Source organism: Leopardus geoffroyi, chromosome A1 (genome assembly GCF_018350155.1).
Source record: "Leopardus geoffroyi isolate Oge1 chromosome A1, O.geoffroyi_Oge1_pat1.0, whole genome shotgun sequence".
Taxonomy (NCBI): Eukaryota; Metazoa; Chordata; class Mammalia; order Carnivora; family Felidae; genus Leopardus; species Leopardus geoffroyi.
Genome location: NC_059326.1, coordinates 65,618,375 through 65,642,238, shown reverse-complemented (window position 1 = coordinate 65,642,238; position 23,864 = coordinate 65,618,375). Strand labels below are relative to the sequence as shown.

The window sequence follows — 23,864 nt, the reverse complement described above, 5'->3', positions numbered from 1 at the left end:
TCACCTGAATCTTTCCTTCTAAATCTTAGAACCCTCAAAGCATATAAATGCTTCTTATGCCTTTACCATGTTATTCATTTGAAAAAGGGAAACCATGTTGTCTCAGCGGAGGAGGAAAACATAGTTTCATTCCGATTCCTTATCATGAGGGAAGGTCAAGAATCTTGGTGCAAAATCCCACTTAGAGGTGGTGACTTACCCTGTTTCCCAGTGCTCATCACGCCTAACCAGAGATCATGAATTTTCCATCATCATTACATACACTATGCAGTCAAACTAGTCTACGTTGAGCTGAGTATTCTCACGTTTAAAGACAAAAATGTTTCCACTGAGCTCTAATTTACACCACCGTTAAATATTTTTCTTGATTTTCATTAAAATAAGAAAATCAGTTTTCTCTATTCAGTGGCAGATCAATTTAACTGAAATAAAATTTCTCCTGTAATTTACCCATACTTACTCAAAGGATTAGTGAGTCCCTGTCAGAGAGCAGATACTTGTCTGCTCATTAACATTCACGACCAAGAACCCTTCTGGTAGGGCTGGTTTCAGCATCTGATAGAGCAATACTTAAAAGAAATTGGCTTGTCTGTGAAACAGCTGCTCAGCAAAGCCACCATGCAAGGGAACTGGTGATAATAAGATGATAATATTACAACTACACTGGGAGTATAATGTGTTTTACTTTAAGGTGTGTGGTAGGGGTCTAAGAATTAGAAGAAGACTGGTAGTCCATCACAGAGGACATGACGCTGTAAATCAGCAGTGTGCTTCCTTAGTTTGGAATGATCTGTCCAAAAAGCAGAATAAAAAAAAAAAAAAAAAGGAAGGGGAAGGGGAAGGCAAAGGGAAAGGCAAAGGCAAAGGCAAAGGCAAAGGAAAGGCAAAGGCAAAGGCAAAGGGAAAGAGAAAGGGAAAGGGAAAGGGAAAGGGAAAGGCAAAGGCAAAGGGAAAGGGAAAGGCAAAGGCAAAGGCAAAGGGAAAGGGAAAGGGAAAGGGAAAGGGAAAGGGAAAGGGAGGAAGGAAAGACAAATTTCACTTGTACAGAGATCTGGGTTCTTCACGCATTTGCATTTAAAAGACCCATACCATGGACCATCTATTCCAACATTGTGCAAACACAAGGCATTTGTGATTTGTAAATCTGCACAAGTTCTGCCAAAATTGAAATCCCCTGTTAGCTGATTCTTATTTTTGGAAAGTCTGCCCTTTTGTAAAACTAGCAGATCACTGATCACTCTCCAGTGATAGTATGACTGTTTCTAATTTCTAAAACCCATTCCAGGACAATGTGATTTCCAAAGATGTGTCCTTCAGATGAAATACATGTCATTGAGGTGGTGGCCTAGCAAAATTAAAGGTGTTCAGCTAATTATTTTGTAAGATAATTAATATGATAACCCTCATGAATTACAGCTAGCTTCTATTATGTATTACGAACAAGAGTACTAGTAGCGTAAGAAACAGGAATATCACATCTATTTATTCTTGAATGACATTGGGGAAGTGGTGCATGTGTGCCTGTGTGGTTATGCTAGCATTTGTTCCTGTGCTAGGAGACTGAAGGCAGTGGTAAAACAGGTATGTCCCTGTGCTTCATGTAGAAAATACTTATCCCTCTTGAATTCCTAGAGAATCCACCAAAACAACAACAAACAAACCACCCTGTGCAGAACATAAAATGTTGTTTCAAGAATAACAAGAGGAGTCAGTTATGAGGACTATGGTAGTTAAGATATAGAAATATTCACTCCTCCCCAACCTTCACTTTTAAGTCATACAATCCCTTCTCCACTGATGTTAGGAATGACTGGGAGATTCGATTTGGCCAACAGAACCTGGGAAGAGAGTGTGCCAATCCTTTGGGCATTAAGGGGCACCATGCCTCCACTTATGAATCTTAGTGTCTAAACTTCATGATGAGAAGAAAATGATCAAGATAGACTCCTGCCTCCAAAAGAACAGTAATATCTAGAACAGACCAGACCAAACAGTAGTTTAGAGCCAAAGTGAGCAGGGCATAGACCAGAATAGCCAAACTCTAGACAATCCAAAGATGCATTCAGGAAAACATAAATGCTTCTTGTTTATGCCCTGGAATTTTGTTGTTGTTTGTTATGAAACAATAGAAGACATAAACGACTGACACGATTCTACAGAATATCTACATGATAGATGCAAGCTAAATGTCAACAGATAAACAATGTTGCAAAACATCAATAGTAAATATGTTTACAACATGTCCCAAGAACTTTGTAGACATGCATACAAAATTTCTGGTGCCTTTGTCTCTTCCTGCCCCTTCTTTATCACACTCTTAAGTTATTCCTTAAGAGTCCTGTCTGTCCTTTCTTCCAAAAGGCTTCTCTGATGCCTCTAAGTAGAACACTTTGTTCCCTCCATTCTGCCTCCAATGGACTCCCACCATATGATACAGCCAATCCTGCCTTCTTTACTATTGGTTTGATACTTGTGTCTCCCCAACGAGGTAAGATAAACTTCATGACAGACAGATTGTGACCATATTTTTGTCATTATTAGTCAACTTTTTTTATCTACTACCCACTTGGTTAAGTGTCTTCTACATATAAGGTTCTGAATAAATGTTTCCAAACTGAAATCACACACACACACACACACACACACACACACACACACACACACACACCACTCATATGACAGGAAATATAGACGATTCTACCACATATGGAAAACTACTTAGCGGTTTTTCCTATTCAAGTAAGTGTTTTCTCTGGGAAAATTCAACCATATTTTATAGATATCATTGCATTATTGTCATCTCTACAGTATATAGATGAGAAATGATATTTTAAAAGAAAACACAAGCAGATTTGCAGTATAAAAATATTATGTCGCTGTGTATAAATTATTTCCACATTCAGTAAAATCAGAGCTGACTGTGTTAGTATAGAATAAGTTCTTCAGAAAGATGGAAATTACTGCTCAACTTTTTTTATTTTTATTTTTATTTTTTGCTCTTAAAAATTTACTTGCTGCAAAAATCTCTGGACAAATGTGTGTCATTAAAATGCATAAATAAAAACCAGGAAGGAAAGTAAAATAATAAGACCAAGAAGGACAAACTGAACAACAACAACAACAAAAACTCATATTGAGTTTCAAATGTGAATAAAATTCGGCACAAATAAATCTGAAGAAAAAATAAGCAAAATAAAATATCCCTTCAACGAAATTTTCCTGTCTCTCAAGAATCCATATTCCATGCACGTTCCTGGAGAATAGGGTGCTGGTGCTCACATTAAGACAGAAGCTACCAGGGCTTTGTGAGATAAGGAGAATAAATAATACAGCTTAGCTGATTCAATAACATTTTTGCACAAAACACCCGTTCCCCTTTAACTGACAGACAACTTCTAATTGAATACTATTCCTGCCTTTTCCAAAAATGTGGCTAGATTCTTTACCCAACAATATCACCGTGGCCTTGTTAAAGGAATATCAATGATTTTTAGCCAGTGTCTGCTTGAAACAAATAAAGGCTTAGTTATAATTTCAAGCAAATGTCAAGTTCCTATTCCATTGCTATTTATAAGTCTGATGTAAGTCAAGAGCATTAGGCTACAGACTTGGTTTCATTCTCGGTGGAAACTTGGCAACTGACTTACCCTCTCTAGGCCCCAGGTTCCTTGGGGGCAAGACTATATTTAGGTGGGTAATTTTCTTTTTTAAGGATTAAAAAAAATTCATTCCACTTCCCTCTCAAGACATCATCACCTCTTCCCCACAATAACTGGGACAGGACAGACACGAGAGACAGAGGAGAGGATACTGCTGTTCATGAAATCTTAGCATATTTGGAGACTGGAAAGCACTAGAGGGTCTAAGGGGTACCAGTGACGATAAGCAGGGCTTCAGGAATGCTCAGTCTGGGGCTCAATGCTGAGTCCCCCACTGAAGAGCTCCGAGGAACCTGGGGTCTAGAGAGGGTAAGTCACTTGCCAAGTTTCCACCGAGGAGAATGAAACCAAGTCTGTAGCCCAATACTCTTGACTTACATCAGAGCTCTGCACTGTGGCTCACTTCGGTGGATAGGTTAACATCTATACAGAGTGAGGAACGGGGCCAGGAGTTGTCTCTTATTACTATACTATACCAACATGAGCATGTGGTGGTTGTCTATTTTCCTAGAATCCTAAAAATTAGCCACTTAGAAGCATGACAATCACGGCGATTTAGACACAAATGCCAATTTGACAGGTGAAATGGTCACTAAACACAAAAATCCTGGGAAAATGAGCAGGTGCACAAGGATGTCCCTCCCTTTTTTGAATGTTTTTATATGATTTGTTTACTTGTTTTTGCAAACTTCTGGCTGTCGGGTGTTTGGCAGAGGTGAGACAGGTAGGAAGCAAGGGAGTAATGCTGTGATCACTCTGCCAGGTATACCTGATGGTCTTCGTAATTGTAACCCCTGGGGTGTGACAGAAAGGTCTAGTCTTGGCTACAGAGCAAATTGAGTGCAACACTGAATCGTTCTGAGGAAATCTTTGCAGGCTAAGCCCCAGTCCGCAGGGTGATGGGCTTCTAGGGGTACACGATGCGAACCAGAGGTGGAGATTTGGCCAGAGAAAGAAGGAAAAAAAAAAAAAAAAAACAACAACCAACTAACCCAAACCTTGTGAACCACTTGCAAAAGTACCAGCGCCAAGAATATAAACTTTTATTTTATATACCTTCATAACATTTCAATTCTATGTTTAAAAAGAAAAAGAGAGTGTCTCAGTTATAAGAAAGTCCTCTGCCAAAGAAGGAAAATGTCTGCAATTGATATTATATACTCTTTCAATTTATTGCCTCTCAGCTACAAAGTTTTGGATGAATGGGAGTATGAAGCAAAGCTTGATCATTTAGGAAAGGTGGGGAAGAATTCATATTAATTCAGGGTTAGTTTCTGACCACTCAATGAATAGTTATAATTCTATACCGTGTTTCTTTTAAATATTACCAAAGACATTAATAAAAAGTAGGAAGGAACATGGCAAGAAACAGAATGCTATGTTACATTAAATGTTTGGGAATTTCAAATTTTAGGAGTCACCTCTGCCACAAAAAATGAAAAGTGAAATAGAATCAAAACATTTCTAAGAAAGTACAATAAGGAAAACAACAACTATAGATTAATGGTTAATAGTGGCTAAATTTATCCTCTCTGAATATGGTTAGGACTGAATCAGATGTATCAGGTGCAACTTAAATTGCCGCTCTACCTAAATGAAAATAAGAATGGTAGGAAAGGGAGTGCTCACCTTCTCATGGAATAGTCATTTATCCGAAGGAGAACAGGTAGCCAACAAAAACATGCAAAATCCTGATGACAAATCAAGATCTCTGAGAACGTGGGACCACAGCAGAAATGCAAAACGGATGCTTTGGATCAAGAGACCCCAGTGAGTATGCAAACGGACTCACAGAATAATAGGAAACCACTAAAAATAAACTCCAAGTCTTTCACGGCACCACGGATTTTATCTGGGAAAATAAGGCTCAGAGGGTACCATTCCACAACTGATCCTAGATACTTCTGTGCTCACGCTCACTGATACTCATCAGTGAGGAAGTGGTCTTTTTTAAAAAAGCTAAGGGAGAAAATGGAAAGCTGGCTGTGTGAATGTACCCCTTTCCCCAACAGGTGACTTCGCAGGATCACCTTCACGGGATGAGAAGATAAGTCCTACAGCTGTGTGGCTGACCTTCATGTAACTGCCTAAAGAAGTAGCCGAAGTTAGAATGGTGACTTCCAAATTTACATAGTTTCATAATTTTTTTTTAAGACAGGCTCTTCAAAAGCTGAGTTCATCAGGGTCACGTTTTGATTTTTAAAAATAAGTCTGGCCGATAGCTTCCTTGAAAAAAATCTCGACTTCTCTCCCATCCCAACCTGAGATGCACTGTTAAAAAAGAATTCGTCAACCCCCATGTCAGATCTAATCTGAGCAAAAATCAAGATCCTGTCAAACCAGCTGACATAGTGCCCCCAAGTACATTAAAACAATTTAAAACACATCTGGAGAGACAGAGAGAGAGAGAGAGAGAGAGAGAGAGAGAGAGGGATGGAGGCTTCTTTAGTAAAACAAAAGTAAAAGTCATTAGTATGGGGAAAAATTGTCATTGTTAAAAGTCATTGCTATGAGAATACAAGTATCAGGCTCATTCCTTTTGAATAGCATTTAAAAAAATAAATCAGGGGCCCCTGGGTGGCTCAGTCAGTTGAGCATCTGACTCTTGATTTCAGCTCAGGTCACAATCTAGGGGTTCATGGGTTCCAGCCCCGTGTCGGGTTCTGCTTGGGATTCTCTCTCTCCCTCTCTCTGACCCCCACCCCACTCAGGCTCTCTCTCTCAAAATAAATAAACATTCAAAATATTTTAAAAAATGAATCAGCTCCCCATAAAACTATCAGACACAAAGTATTTTCATTAAAAGGAATATACGCTGTGTATCACGAAGGCTGTCCCAGAATTCCTTTTCCGGAATTTTGGAGTCCAGCTTCGAAAAGGCACTAGAATTGTTTTCCAAAGACAGGTAAAAGTCAACAACACCAGATCACTCTCCGTGCTTTCTGTAACAAACGATAAGGCGTCTCAATTTGCCTCAATGTGAAGTGATACATTACAGTTCCTCCAGCACAGAGCCCCTTCAGGGGCTCCTGAATGTCACCGAATTTGTAATCTGTCAATCAAGGGCAACAACTAAGTACTCCCCCGCCAACACGCACAGCGTCACTTCTAAATAAGGAATTGTTTTCATGTACCTCCACATATAAAGCTGAACACAGAGGGAGGGGCAGAGAAGACCATACAAATGTTCAAACACTTGGCAGATAAGAGGAAGTCCCATTGACTTACATGGAAAATGTCACATCAGCTTAAGTACTGAAACCACCACCAGGATGGACCTGCCTTTTAGGACGCGGAGGGCTGATTTGAAAGGAATTGGTGTTGCTGTAATAGGTTAAAGCCGCAATGAAGCAGAACATTTCACCTACTACAGAGAAAAGAGAAAGGAAAATCAAAACTTCGGCGAGCCTTTTCTAAACTAGCTCTGCGGTGCATGGACTGGAGAGGATAAGGGAAATGATGGCAGTCCCACTGCCCAAGGACAACTTAATAAGACCCAAAGGTACCAGGAAGGGTTGCCACAATTTGCGAGTCTGGTTTACAATGAGCCACGGCACGTGCATTCATTTCTTAGAGCGTTAAACATCATGCAACCACCTAAGAATTTTAACTTTATCATGATCATTATTAATTCAGTTTACGAAAATCAGATTGATTTTGAATATTTTTCTCAAGTGCTGATGAGAACATTCAATGTCGCCATCCTCGTAATAATCACTTTCACTCTCTGTGCTTTCTCATACCAACTGTTTATTTAACAAATAGAATATAGAAATGAAGTTGATTGCTTATAATCAGGAAATCAATACAGAATTTGAACGTTGGGCAGAATGCACTGTCACTGCAGGGCAAAATGTGGCTGCATTATTGGAGGACCAAACTCCAAAATAAAGGAGTCTGTGTCATTAGCACTTAAAACAAGCCTGTCTTCTCGAAAGTGTTGCTATATTTCAAATAATTTTAAATGACACTTAATTACTTTAAAGAAAATCCCCAGATGAAAAATTAAGACAAGCTATGATGTGACAAAACCTGAATTAGAATCACTCTAATCATGAAAAATTAAGCTCAATCTTTCAGAATAAATCTCACAGGCAAAACCACAAACTCAAAACAGCTCTTCGTTAACGCAGGCTTTGTAACATATTACTCTAAGAATTGTCAAGAAAGCTCATGCTTTTTCTAAAAATAGACAAAGTTATAAATGTTTAAGAGGGAGAGGAAAGCACCAGCTTTCAAAAAAAAATGTTTTTCACATAAAACCAAGATCCTCAGGAAAGCACACCTCGAACAAAGTGAATCAGAAGCTGGTCCACCTACCGTCAAATTTCTTGTGCCTGGACACGAAAGTGGTGCGCACAAAATGGCTCGTCTCTTCCACGAGGTTCTCGAACTCGAGTTTGCTCTGCTGGCTTAACTTGTCTTCCATTTCCGTGGTGCAGCATGTATATTCTTGAGGGCAGATTCTTAAGTGTTCCCCTGCCATGAGAGGGCAAATGTCAGTATGGAATGATAAGGACTTTGCGGACATTGCTTCTCTGACCTTTCCCTTCCACCCTGGGATGCTGTTCCACCCCTGTCCGGCCGTCCCCGTGAACTTCTCTGGGCCTCGGTGGACTTAACATCCCAAACATTCAGGACTTCAGTTGAACCTGATGTTGGGGTCTGAATGTTTGTGTGCCCCCAAACTCCTATGTCAAAATGCTAATGCCAAGGTGACGGTACTAGGAGCTGGGGCCTTTGGGGGGTGATTATGGCGTGAATGGGATTAGTGATCTTATAAAAGAGACCCCAGAGAGCTAGGGGTCCCCTGTGCCACAGAAGGACGCAGCGAAGGATGGTGTCTGTGAACTAGATGGCAGACATTCGCCTCCTGGCTACCAGGGCTATGATCATGGATTTCCCAGCCCCCGGAAGTGTGAGAAGTCAATGTCTTTTGTTTGTAAACCACCCAGCTTATGATATTTGTGACAGAAGCCCAAACAGACTAAGACACGTGATATTTAGTTCCTGGCCATGCCACGTAAATGAGAGTATATTAAAGACCTCAGAAGACCATGACGACATCTCTGCTTTAATTTGAAACACGCCAAGTAACACCAGATGACAAGAGACATCATACAGTTGGAAGCATGTCCTTGGAAACCTTAAGCCACGCAAAAGACACTCAGCCTCATTAGCAGTCTGTGTGGCAGCAAAGGCAAGAAAAGACGGGTATCATTCCTGGTGTTCTGGCTCTGCCTGTCCATCTATCAGAACGCATCCCCTTTTCTCTCAGTGAAAGCGAGTATGTTTTTCATGGCATGTCTCATGTGCCACACATTCCCCACGTTGACATGTCTTGTCAGAGAGAAAACGTTCTCCTGGAAGGAGGAAGGTGCTGAGGGGCTTAACTAATGCTTATGCTCTACGGATATATAAAGTAAGAGGTAATGAAAGTCAGGTATTTAATTCAACATATTTATCTCTGGATATACCAGGCCACTGCTTTTGGCGATACTGCTTTCTTCAGGACTATTTGCAAGGAGGAGCCGAAGCTTTGCTTCATGAAATGAAAATGGTCTGTTAATGCAGAAAATGTGCATTTCCAATTGATGTAGCTCTGTTAGTGTCAAAATGTTTAGCAGAGCCTGTGCAGGGAAGAAGGAAAAACTACCCAACATCTTCGTAAACCAAACCAACCAATTGCCCCTGTGATTGAAGTCACTGTAGGGCACTGAAAACCAAGTGTACAAAGTACTTGATGGGGTGATTAAAATCCATTTATAATGTTTCACGGTACTTCTACAAAATTACGTCCTGTGACCCTGTGTGAAGTGTAGGGTGTTTCCTGTTTATGTTGTTTGATGCTTTAGCTCCTACTTAAAGCAATGCCTGAATAAAAAATGCCAACATATGTGTACGAAAGTCAGATCTTCTATAACTCCTGGGAGGAAGGGAGACCATAAAATAGCATATGTATATATTTTTTAAAATTTTTTTAATGTTTATTTATTTTTGAGAAAGAGACAGAGCATGAGCAGGGGAGGGGCAGAGAGAGAGGAAGACACAGAATCCGAAGCAGCTCCAGGCTCCGAGCTGTCAGCACAGAGCCCGATGCGGGGCTCGAACTCACAAACCGTGAGATCATGACCTGAGCCGAAGTCGGACGTTCAACCAACTGAGCCACCCAGGCCCCCCAGCATATGTATATTTTTAAATAAGGAAATGAAAATGCATTGTACTTGAGAATGATAAATATCAAATTCGAGGTAACAGTTCACTTCCAGGAAAAATTAGGATTTGAGAGAGGAGCTTAAATACTTTAATCTATAATTGTTTACTTCTAAAGTTGTTTGATGGACGTCAGATGTGTATCATACTAGTATCTTTGCTTTTTTCTGTACATTTAAAGTATTTTGAAACAAAAACTTGGAAATGTGTCACTAAAAAGTAGTAGCCACTACAACTGTGCTAGAGAGGAGAGTGGGGGATAGATAGATATTGAGAAAGAAAAACAGGCTGCCCTTGACATTCAGAAGCCGGCATGGCAACTCACAGCTAGGTCATGATAGTCTATTACACTTAAACAATCTCACAGAATACTAACCCCAGACAAAATTACTCCGAGACCACGATAAATGAGATAAACCAAAGTCATTTCAAAGTTTTGGTTAAGCACAGACAAAAACAAGGCCTTATGCCATCCAAAAAGTAATGAACACTTCGTCTCTGAGGCAAAACGAGTGTACTTCTTTACCGTTTACAGACTGAAGCTCACACTACTCTCCTTCCTTATTGATGAGATTTGTTGAGATACCTTTTTGTAGATTTACCTCTGCTTTCTGACAGCATCTGACCAATCTAGGGGGAAGCCCTGATTTTCTGAACCAACCCCCCAAACCAGCCCACCAAAATCCCAGTCCTAGAATAGATTCTTTCCAAGTCCCCGTCACTGAGAAAGCCCATGGTTCTCCATCGTGTATTTATTCCTGCTTGTTGCAGTCGCTGACCCTTATTCAACCACAGGTATGTTCCTAACAGGTACTCATTGGAAGGTACTGACAATACCAAACTGGGTAAGGATGGAACAATATGAATTTTGCGACTTTTCTCCAAGTCATTCTGATACTCACATCCCAGTAAGAAGCAGAGTTCCAGAGGTTAAGACACTGATAAGGATGAAAAATAGCTTTATCAAAAGCCAATGGCCTGTATTTCTAATTTACTTTTTATAAAATATGAAAACTAACTTATAAGGATAAAACTCTGTATCCAGATTGAATGGGCTTTTAGCGTTAACAATTCTGCATAACGCTCCTTTCTCTGACCTGCTATAAACCATTTTCAAAAATCTACCTAGTCTGTCCCCCACCCCTTCCTATCGTGAGTAAATGGAATGTCCATTTCTCAAGATTTAGTACATCAGGGCTACATTCTACTTCTGAATCATTACAAATGAGTTTTCAGCAAAATGCATAGGACTTTTGGTGACAAGCTGACCAAAAGAGAATAAACATTGTATGACCTGAGGTAAATAGTTATACTTGGGATATTGGTGGAAGAAACTCCATGGTTTCATGAAATTAAATTGGATTGGAAACACGGTAATTTCTAATCACGTCAAGAAAATCAGTATTTTGTATGTCAAATGATAAATAAAAACAGGAAGAAAACTTACTTCTTCATAGGATGACTTTAAACCAAGCTTAGTGTGTGTGTATGTGTGTGTGTGTGTGTGTGTGTGTGTGTGTGTGTGCGTGCGTGTGCACAGGTCATGGAGGCATGTATAACTGGCTGCCATTCTAATTCAATGCAATATTAGATATTTTATAGAACTGGAAGTGTCCCCAAGAAGTCAACGCCTTTACTCAGGCCCTGGGAGAGATGAAGAGACAGACAGACAAGCATGTAGACAGTGAAGAGATGGACAGACTACCAGAGTGTTGAAGAATCCTACTGGAGGAAGAGTAAATCTTTTATGCAAAGTGTTTGTTAGAGTGTCTAGATAGAGACCATGATGATGCTCCCAAGCATACAAGATCAGGGATGTAAAACACGTGGTCAAATCTAGGGTGAGCCTTGTCTTCTTTCTAACATATACTAGATAAGAAGGTTTTGTGGAAGAACTGGCCTATTGAAGTACCGTTTTCTCCCCCAATCTGAAGTCACTGATATTTGCCAAAGTAACCTCATAATTTCAAATGGCCAGAAAGACTTAGGACAATTGCATAATTTGTTCTTAGTAGGTTTACTCATTTATTTTGTTTTTGACCCTAGAACAGGGGTGTCTAAAACATGGCCCCTGGGCCAAATCTGGCCCACCATCTGTATCTATAGGCCCCGAGAACAATAATGGTGGGAGACAAAAATCTAAAGAATGATACTTTGCACAATATGAAAATTTTACAAAATTCAAATTCAATTGTCCATAAATAACTTTTATCAGAAAACAGCCCCACCTCCCCATTTATGTACTGTCTATGGATGCTTTAGTATTCAAACAGCAGAGCGCTCATGACAGAGACCACTGTTGCAGGGACCTGCAACGTGAACTACTGACATTTCTGAAATCCTACATGGCCTACTCTGCTACACAAAGAATTACCTCTAGCCCGTCCTGTTCCAATTTCTCCAAATAGCAAGAATTTGATAACTTTACTCGGCTTACATACTTTCTAACACTTATGAGTATTTGATATAATGAGCCTTTTCCAAAGTTGTAACTCATGAAGCAGAAGAAAGTGTTATCCTTTAAAAGCTTCCCACGCACTCTCTCAAATTTCCTTAGGTTCTCTACATTATTTATTACATAATTAGATACAACATTTAGCTCAATTGGAGTGCCACCACATACTTCCAAGATCTAAACAGTAATTGCTAGATACGTCCAAGATCACTAACATACAACATTTAGCTCAACTGGGGTGCCAATAGGTACCTCCAAGATCATTAATATTATCGCTAATAGTAAATAGTTCATTCCAGGAGATCAGAATAAGAGACCATAAATGCAGGAAATGTGGGATTGAAACAAGGATGATGGCATCTTCACTCAGCAAACATTTATTGAAACCTACACGCAACTCAGGACGATAGGTGCCTAATCCATCAAGATCAGGTGCAGAGTTAGACAATCAGCCTACACAGATGCTTTCCTAGGGCACCTGAAGTTCATGCCAGTAAATTCCCAGGTTCCTGAATTTTTATCAAACTCATCACTAGCTCTAAACTAAATAAGGGAAATTATAGATGTGGAAGAAGGGAGTTCCAACAGGAAGTTAGAGATTGAGCAAAGGCTGAAGGACATACAATCAGGCCATAAATTGTCATGTTTTCTAAGAAAGACGAGACGGGCTCTTCCTCCCTTTACATGCCTCCTTTAACTGTGTGTGTCACTCTTTACAACATCTTTCCCCAAATGCCTGCCCAGATGTTTGTTTTCACTCCAAGACACAGAGGTGACAGCAGAAATGTGATTTTGCCAGATCGTGCTCTCTCTAGGGATGTCCCTGGGTCTGAACACCGCCAGGAATAGACTTGGTGAGTGGCATGGTGGGAAAGAGCAGGAGACAGGAGGACCTCGTTAACCACAGAAGTCAGCCTCTGTGGGTCTGTGGGGCAGACTCTCTGCCCTCAGAGGTGACACATGGGGACCTCAAAATGCACACTCCAAACAAACAAACAACCAAGATGAAGTGTCCCGAATGCATCACATTTTATAGCCAAACTCTTGGCTTTTATAGAGATTTGGAGTATGGAGGGAGATTACTAACCTCACCTTTCCTAAAAGGTAGGTAGAAAATCAAATCTAAAACTATAAAGAAGATGGTAACATTTCCCAAAACAGAACACTTTAATTTCTGAACATCCAGATTCCATTTGATTACACTGCAGTATTTGTTTTAGACTTGGCCCTCTTCAGAGTGCATGGTCTATGCCAAACTTCTCTCATCCTTGAACTAGTAAAATGCCCACAGTCGATTAGCCGTGCCTGATACCGAGCTACATTCTCCTCATCTTTGGGTACGTTGCCTCAAATAACCATTCAGTTTGTTCATCTGGTGCCTCGGAAGTTGACTGGAGAAAATCATCTAGGGAAACGGAGTTAGGGTGGTAAAATACTCTAGAATAAGTGAACTTTTGCCCAGGGTTTATGATAGCTAAAGGAATTTAAATTGGAGCTAATAGTCCTGGGCTGTTCTCAGTCTCGTGGAGCTCCTGTACCAGCTCATTGGGAGCGGCAGAGTATAAGATCGCAGTAGTCTTTAAATGTATGTTCTAGTTCATTTCTCTAAGTTCACATTCCCAAAACCTCCAAATAAGCACTTGTGCAACATTTATCAGTGGGAAGCGTTATTGTAAATGATCCTTTCATATTTTTAAGGGCTGCTCTTCTTTCGCGAAGTTGTTCAGGACCGTAATCAGAATGCTTAAACTTTCCCAGAAGTTTTAAAATTCAGTGAATGTTCTACTTCACTGGATCTTATCACTCAAATAACCTATGTTAGTGTCATCCTTTGATGTTGTCAATTTCCCAATAAAGACTTTAAATACTAATTCTTTTAGTTATAAAACTTTTACTCCGTATTTTGCAAAAGTAATTCCTCTGAGGGAAACCAGTAAGTTCATTGTGTAAATCTGTTCCAACAATTGCACAGCGATGATTTCAAACATGCCATCCTAGATGGTGCAGACCCCAGTTCCAAACTGCCAATGTTTTTGGTCTTTACCATCACCTTATTTTTTTCTTTCAGAGAAACTGATGGTTAGGGATCTGGAAGGGCACAGAAGGTATGGTCAGAATTAACAAGGGATGAGATATTGGGGATGGGGCATGGGCAGAGCTTGAGGGCAGGATAGTCCAAGAGAGCAGGAGGCAGCTGCAGAGAGAAATGTGATTCTTTCCATTCCTCACATCTTACCTTGGCTCTAATATATTATGGAAGTATTAAACTTGTAAATACTCTCATCATTTTTAAATACAGGTAGTTTCTCCTTGTCTTCAAATGAATACATCTAATTTATTATTTACTCCATACATGTAAAACTTTGAGACATTTGGGGCACCTGGGTGACTCAGTCGGTTAAGTGTCCAACTTCAGGTCATGATCTCACAGTTCATGAGTTCAAGCCCCACACCGGAATCACTGCTATCGGCATACAGCCTGCTTTGGATCCTCTTTCCCCTTCTCTCTCTGCCCCTCTGCCTCCCTTGACCACCACCCCCCCTCAAAAATAAACAAACACTAAAAAAAAATGATTATTAGTAATTTGTATGGGTAGGTACACACACACACACACACACGCACGCACGCACGCACACACAAACACAATTACATAGCATATTGCTTCCCAGTATTTAAAAAACAAAATAGGGGCGCCTGGGTGGCTCAGTCGGTTGAGCGTCTGACTTTGGCTCAGGTCATGATCTCGCAGCTTGTGAGTTTGAGCCCTGCGTCGGGCACTGTGCCGACAGCTCAGAGCCTGGAGCCTGCTTCGGATTCTGTGTCTCCCTCTCTCTCTGCCCCTCCCCCACTGACACTCTGTCTCTCTCTCTCTCCTTCAAAAATAAATAAACATTAAAAAAATTGTAAACAAAATAAAAAACAAAATAAAGACTAGAAAGATCTCAGAAGAAAATTTGAATTGCTACAACCTTTCTTCTATATAGCAAACAGCCCAGCAAAACTGTGATTAAACACCAGTAGGTCAACAGCAAATGATAACGATGTGATTCCATGATCCAACATATGCCACACACCAGGGACTCAACTTATTAAAACATTTTTGTAAAAAATGAATGTGAGCCCAGAGTAGAATATAATCTCAAAGGCAACTGAAGAATCGTAGTAATGCAACTGATTAATCTGTACCCGTAAGAGGAAGAGCGCTTAATGATACTAAAAGATTTTGTCCCTAGATCATGGGGAAAGAAAGAGAAGTAGTTACTTTACTGTTCTTTGGAGCTTTCAAGCCTCTTCTCATCATATCTCTGTGTTTTGCTCATTGAAGTATTTACAGAGTCCAAAAACATTAGAAATAGAGGTGATCCCAAGGCCACACGAACCCCAGCCCAGACGCGTATTGAAATTAGACTGGGGAAGATGCATGGTGGGGCATTACTGGACATTCTTTTCCAAAAGATCGACCTACAGCTATTCTGATAAACTCAGCAACTGCCCATGCAGACCTTCCCTTCTTCACTTCTTTCACAATAAGACTCACCAAGTTTGTATTTCAGCATAAAATGTTTATATAGGAAGTACTCAAATGATAATCAAATCTCTTCAACACGCAAAATGTTAATTTGTTGGCCTCAAGACAGTTCTTCAAGACCTAAGACAGTAAAGAAATCTTGCTCTCATTACTTCTGTATTTCAGAATCAAAATGAAAGCTATACAAGCACAGACAACTTCAGTTGTCATCTCTAGGAGTCTGAGAATAGGATAAGCAAAATGCCATGGCAGGGATGAGAAGCCCTACCTCCCCGTCGCCACTCCCACTGCAAGGTACACCTTCTGTCCGCCCAACATTTTCTGAGCGCCTCCTTTATGTCAGGCACTGTGAAGGATCTTTCTTGTCTTTATTTTACAAAGTAGGAAACTGAATCATACAAAGATTAAGTAGCTTCATCTTTAAGCTAGGAAAGATCTGTCTCCAAAGCTCATCCTTGTTACCATTTTCACCTGTGACAAGATCCATGCGACCATAGCAGCGAAATAGAGACATCATGGAATATTTTACATTTTCAGAGAAACTCAACATTTGTAAGAAACTGTACAAAATAACTGTTGGAAGGAGTTCAAGTTTCAGCATCAGATTTTACTACATTCTTTCAATGACATCATACCTTTGTGAAGCTCGGTTTTTCACTAATTTTCCTTAACTTCCTTAATTTTCACATGGATAGCACGTGAAAAATCAGTATGAAACAGGAAATGATGGTGGCTATGCCCGATTTGGTTCTAGGCTTTGAGAAGCTATGCGCTGCCCATTAGTAAATAGTTGTGACTGTTTAAGAATTTTTTTAAAAATTTTTAATGTTTGTTTATTTTTGAGAGAGACAGAGAGAGAGCGAGCAAACAGCCAAAGAGCAGAGAGACACACAGAATTTGAAGCAGGCTCCAGGCTCTGAGCTGTCAGCACAGAGCCTGACATGGGGCTTGAACCCATAACCATAAGATCATGACCTGAGCCAAAGTCGGAGACTCAACCAACTGAGCCACCCAGGCGCCCAAGAATTAGATTTTTAAAATGTTCCTACAATGTGTATGTAATGTTTACAAATGGCTACTAAGCTTTTTATGATGTAAATTCCCAATTGTTCAGATTTAATAAGAAATAGCTAGTATTTCTTCTTCTGGCCTAGGGGTATTGAGGACTAATTACAGAGGCACTGTGACAATTTTGCGTACCAGTGTTTAGTACCAGCAATTTAGTGAAATACTAATCACCATGTTGCTATAAGGGAGTATTACACACAAGGTTAAGAGGTATGACTTGAAGTAAAAGATAATACTCTCAATAATATGGGTGGGCCTCATCCAATCTGTTGAAAGCCCTTATGAGCAAAAACTGAGGTTTCTTTGAAAAGGAGAAATTCTGCCTTAAGACAGCAGCCTCAGCTTTGGAGTTTTCAGCCTGTCAGCCCCACCACTGCATGAGTCAAATCCTTTAAACAGATACCCTTGTGTGTCTGTATGTGTATGTCATCAGTTCTGCTCCTCTGAAGAGCCCTGACACCAAGGCCTCCATGAACAGAGAACATTTGGGAGCCTCTGCACTAGCTCCTAAGGCATCTGCAACTGTGCGTATTATAATTGCCATGATTATCTGTTTTGCCCAAAATTTAGCACCATTGCTTATTCTTTTTCTTTTCCCCCTTTCAGTGCCCATCAATCTCAGTATCTAAGTTATTGTAAATGGAGTTAGCATTCTGTTGTTAAATGTTTAACAACTAGCGTTCCAGTTTTGAGGAGAAGCCCTGATTTATGTTGCTTGCCAATTCCCATGGTATAAATACTCCCACCATGGCTGGTTTCTACCTACCAAAATGATGTTCCTGAATGTTAAGCTGTGAAAGCTATGGAGCATGATAATAACAAAGAAGGTCTAGAGGTAACATACCTCAACATAATAAAGGCCTTATATGAAAAACCCACAACTGACATCCTGCTAAAAATGGTGACAAACTGAGAGGTTTTCTCCTAAGGTCAGGAACAAGACAAGGATGTCCACTCTCACCACTTTTATTCCACAAAGTATTGGAAGTCCAAGCCACAGCAATTAGACAACAAAAAGAAGTAAGAGTCATCCAAACTGGTAAGAAAGAGGTAAAATGTTCACCATTTGCACACGACATGATATGCTACATGGAATATCTTAAAGACTTCACCAAAAAAATTCTAGAACTGGTCAATGAATTCAGTAAAGTCACAAGACACAAAATCAATATACATAAATCTGTTGCATTCCTATACACTAATGAAGCAGCAGAAAGTGAAATTAAGAAAACAATCTCATTTACAATTGCACCAAAAACAACAAACCATCTAGGAATAAACTTAACCAAAAAGGTAAAAGACCTGTACTCTGAAAATAAAATGTTGATGAAAGAAAATCAAGACAATGCAAATAAACAGAAAGACATTCCATGCTTACAGTTGGAAGAATACTGTTAAAACGTGTATACTACCCAAAGCAATCTACACTTTTAATGCAATCCCTATCAAAATAACAACAGCATTTCTCAAAGAAGTAGACAAACAAACAAACAAAAATTGTGGAAAACCACTACAGACCCTGAATAGCCAAAGCAATCTTGAAAAAGAAAAACAAAGCTGGAGATAAAACAATTCCAGACTTCAAGTTATATTACAAAGCTATAATAATCAAAACAGTATGGTACTGGCATAAAAATAAACATGTACATTGATGAAACAGAATAGAAAACCCAGAAATGAACCCACAATTATTTGGTAAATTAATTTTCATCACAGGAAGAAAGCATATATAATGAGAACAAGACATTTGCTCTTCAACAAATGGTGTTGGGAAAACTGGACAGCTACAGGTAATAAAAGAATAAAACTGGACCACTTTCTCACACCATACATAAAAATAAAGTCAAAATGGATTAAAGATCTAAATGTGAGACACGAAAGCATAAAAATCCTAGAATATAGCATAGGCAGTAACTTCTGTGACATCGGCCATAGCAACTTGATTCTAGATAGGTCCCCTGAGGCAGGAAAAATAAAAAGCATAAATAAACTATTGGGACTACATTGAAATAAAAAAGCTTCTGCACAGCAAAGGAAACAATCTACAAAACTAAAATGCAACCTACTGAATGGAAGAATATATTTGTAAATGACATATCCAAAACAGGATTAGTATCCAAAATACATAAAGAGTATATATACAACTCAACACCCCAAAAACAAATAATCCCATTAAAAAATGGGCAGAAGACATGAACAGACATTTCTCCAACATATATAGATGGCCAACAGACACACGAAAAGATGCTCAACATAACTAGTCATCAGGGAAACACAAATCAAATCTACAAGATATTACCTCACATCTGTCAGAATGACTAAAATCAGTAACACAAGAAACAACAGGTATTGGCTAGAATGTGGAGAAAAAGGAACCCTCATACGTAGTTGGCAGGAATGCAAACTGGCGCAACCACTCTGGACCAGAGTATGGAGGTTCCTCCAAAAGTTAAAAATAGAACTACCCTATAAGCCAGCAATCACACTACCGGGTATTTACTCGAAGAATACATAAACAATAATTCAAAGGGATCCATGTACCACTATGTTTATAGCAGCATTATTTACAACAGCCAAATTATGTAGCCCAAGTGTCCACCAATTGATAAATGGATAAAGAAGTGGCATATATATATATACAATGGAGTACTATTCAGCCATTAAAAGGAATGAAATCCCGTCATTTGCAATGACATGGATGGAGCTAGAAAGTATAGTGCTAAGCAAAATAAGTCAGTCACAGAAAGACAAATACCATATGACTTCACTCATATGTGGAATTTAAGAAACAAAGCAAATGAAAAAAGGGAAAGGGGGAGAGAGAGAGAGACTAACCAAAACACAGACTTTTAACTGTGTAGAACAAACTTATGGTTACCAGAGGGGGATGCCAGGGAGGGGAATGGATGAACGAGGTAATGGGGATTAAAGAGTACATTTATCCTGATGAGCACTGAGTAATGTATAGAATTGTTGAATCACTATATTGTACACCTGAAACCAATATAACACTGTGTTAAATATACTGGAATTAAAATTAAAAACTTAATTAAAAAAAAGAAAGAAAAGCTGTGGAGCAGCACACCATCACATAACATTTCCTCCATACAGCTACAAAAGCCCCCAAGAGCACAACTAATAATGAAATAATTAGAAGGTGATGAGTTTTGAGTATTTATTACCTTACTTTTCCAATATAATTTATTTAATTGTAAATTGTACAATTTAAATTTTAATCATGCCTGTGCTTAACAACAGGTTCACAAAAGTCTTGAAAACCGTAATAATCAGTTCTTGTAAGCTAGAATATGTCACGGCTAGTGCATCACTACCTGAAGCTAAAGGTACTGGATGTTGTTAATTGGCTTCTTCTTTCAATTAGCTGGGTTCCCAAATTCCATTGAAAAGCCCCTAGCCCCACAAGAATCTGCCATTTCCACAACCTACATTTAGGTCTATGGGTCTATTTGCCTCAAAGGAAAATGTGCTCTTCACAGTCATTTCTGACTGCCACAAGTACAGTAAAGAATTGCCCTGAGAGAGATGAGGAGGCATGCGATAGAGTGGTTATTTTAAGAATGGCAGACAGTGTGGACCACTGCTAAACTGTGTGCTTGCAGGAAAAGTCCCACTCGTCACAAGCAAAGTTATCACCCAGAATGATGAACCAAGGTGGTCGACGCTGTTTTGCAATTTTCAGTCACACACTGTTGCCACTACTCCAGGAATCAGGAAGAGATTTGAGAGGGAACCTGTTACCCTATGCTACTGTTATGAAAGACCTAAGTTTCATTACATGTATCATTGCCACCTGCTCATACCCACTGTTATTACACCCATGACCAGTAATTACGAGCCCCGTCTTATTTACCTTTGAAGTGTTCATTGGCTTAGCATAGCTCTTTGCATATGGGAGGTTCTGTATAACACTGAATTGGATGCATCTGACTCTTTTGGCCCTCTTCAATCATTCATTCATCCATTCCCTTCTTTAATCACCACTCAATAGCACCCAAAGAGCAGGTTATGCTTGTTGCTACTGGACAAGAAACTTGGAATCCAGCATGGGAAGGTCCACCTATGTGCTAAGGTCCACCTTCCAGAAAAGCACAGAATCCTCACCATCTACACACCTGCCAGACTCTGATGGCTTTTACAGGAACAGCAGTAATTACAGGAGCCCTTTGATTGTAGCTTACCTACTTGATTTCTAGGCAAGAGTAGTATTGCCCATGTAGCCAAGTTTCAATGACGAGCAGGGATAGCCAAGTAAAGGATTCACCTGCTTCTTTTTTGGCGCAAGTATCTTTCAAACTGGAGGACCTAAAATCATTTGGCAGGTGTTCACAAAGCATTCATGTTTCAGTTTTATAGAGTCTTTCCGAGCTCATCATATGAATTAATAAGCACAGCTGTTTCTTGTGAGAGTTTTGCCACCGTTGTGTATATTATGTAGGCATTATGTTGTGAAGAACAATGGTATTTCTTACAGCCATTTGTGGGCAAACGTTTGGAAGTCAAAGTTTGGTATTGTACCTAAGAGGTGACAGAAAGGACAAAGAGCCCACTTCCTAATGCATGCTTGTGAAACCCGAAATAACCAACACTCCTTCATAAATGTTGGACTGACTTTATGCACGCTTTATTCTTCAATAATATTATGATGTCTTACCTGGAAGAATTCTTAGAGATGTCTAATCTTTACCATGCTTCCTAAAAATTTTTACACAGGCTTCTTTTCCACTTGTGTTTCATAAACATGCTGTCCTGGAACCCATAAGAGAGTCTAATTACTAACCTGGAACAGGGGGATTAAAGTAACATTCATAACTATGCAGCCACCTTCGTGACTGCTCACAATTCCTTTGCCATTTGTCTTAGAAATTTCTAAAAATTCATATTCAACTGCTCAAAAGTGTCTACAATTCTACAGCCTGAATGGCATCTTTATGGGCAGGCTTGGTCAGATCTAGAGTTAAGCTGCTTCAACACTGGTTGCCAAATCCAGGCAAACAGTAATTCACAGGGTCTCAGTGACCCTGTGCAAGTCAGCTGACCAGAGATGCTGACTTACATCTTTTCTTTCTTTGACTCATATTGCATAAATCAAACCAACTGCCTCCCATAAGTTCAACCACAGATGATGATCAATTTCAAGTTTATTGCAGTTGTAATCCCACAACCCTCTTTGCTTAACTCAAACTTAGTCATTCTTACAATTGAATTCGGTGATCCTGCAGTAATACACAATAAACCAATTTACAAAGTACTGGTTTTTGACTCTGATAACAGCAGATCAGCATTCTTACTAAATTATATGACAGCTCACCTGCAAATTTAGAATTTACTGTTCAAAGTCCAGTGACTGTAAACTAGGGCAGAACAATTCAGTAAAGGGGCCGAGGCCAGGTGAGAGTGATTAAGAACCTAATCAAATTGAACTACATGTAAGCGTTTATGAAAAATTATTTTTATTCCTCATAAAATACTTCAATTTTAGTAGGCATCTGTAAAACCATGATTGCAACACTGATCATATCATACAGAGTAAAGTAATAAAAGGCAAAGTGGCTAGAAATGTTTCAAGATCTATGGTACAGTCTAGAAGTGTATATTTCCTTAATTGTCTGCCTCTATGACAATGAAACTCTATAATATCTAACCTTTTACAACTCATAGAGCCATTAATTTATAATAATTACTCTAATTCCCACTAATCATTTAAGATAGATGCCCATAGGTAAATATCATTCAGTCTCTATTTCACTGATGAGTGATGGGAGGTCCACAGCAAGGACATGGTCCTTTCCCCGCTGGCATCACATTTGCAATTAATAAAGGGGAAGAGGTCTCTTTCTAAAATTTGCATATGGGGACCCAGATTTTTAAATGAGAATACTTCAAATGCTATAATAAATTCTAGCATCCTTTCCAACCTGGGGCTTTAAAATGTCAGTGTTCAGGTGACAACAGCATAGGCAAGCATTATCATTCAAAAATTCTGTGATTAAAGCTCAGCCATGGTTTTAAACCAAAAGGAGTACAGAACCTCAGAAGAGAGTAGAAGAAAAACTCTCCTGAAATTAAAGCACATATCCCAACGCATTCAAAAGAGCAATGAAAGGCCACATTGAATTTTAAAGAACATGCTGCATAAAGATGATTTAAAAATGTTTTGACATAGAACATAATGTTTTAAAAGAATGCCTCTTTTTAAAACTCAAATCTCAGGGCACCTGGGTGGTTCAGTTGGTTAAGCGTCCAACTTCAGCTCAGGTCATGACCTCATGGCTCATGAGTTCAAGACCCGCGCAGGCCTCTGTGCAGACAGCTCAGTGCCTAGGGCCTGCTTCGGATTCTGTGTCTTCCTCACTCTCTGCCCCTCCCCCACTCAGGCTTCTCTCTTTCTCTCTCTTTCTCTCTCTCTCTCTCTCTCTCTCTCTCTCCCCCTCTTTCTGTCTCTCTCTTTTTCTCTCTCCTCAAAATAAACAAACATTAAAAATAATTTAACAGGGGCGCCTGGGTGGCGCAGTTGGTTAGGCGTCCGACTTCAGCCAGGTCACAATCTCGCGGTCCGGGAGTTCGAGCCCCGCTTCGGGCTCTGGGCTGATGGCTCAGAGCCTGGAGCCTGTTTCCGATTCTGTGTCTCCCTCTCTCTCTGCCCCTCCCCCGTTCATGCTCTGTCTCTCTCTGTCCCAAAAATAAATAAACGTTGAAAAAAAAATTTTTTTAAATAATTTAACAAATAAATAAATAAAACTTAAATCCCAATAGGAATAAAACCCAATAATTAGGGGACACTAGAATAATCAGTGTTTTTTTTTCTTCATAATCTCTTGAGCTATATTTCTCACACTGCTTCAAAGTAGACAGAGTCAATGGTCACTTATAACCAACCTATAATGCAGATGAGAATCATATGTAACTTTGCTTTTACCT

General features: G+C 39.5%; 1 protein-coding gene across 2 annotated transcripts in view; it reads right to left on the bottom strand.

The window, feature by feature from the left end:
• GPC6 (glypican 6) overlaps window positions 1–23,864 on the bottom strand; it is a 1,119,539-nt gene that overhangs the window by 821,371 nt on the left and 274,304 nt on the right. For both annotated transcript variants that reach the window (XM_045480598.1, XM_045480590.1), the window contains exon 2: window positions 7,980–8,138. In XM_045480598.1, the coding sequence (XP_045336554.1) occupies window positions 7,980–8,138 (159 nt within the window). The remainder of the gene's footprint in view (window positions 1–7,979; window positions 8,139–23,864) is intronic.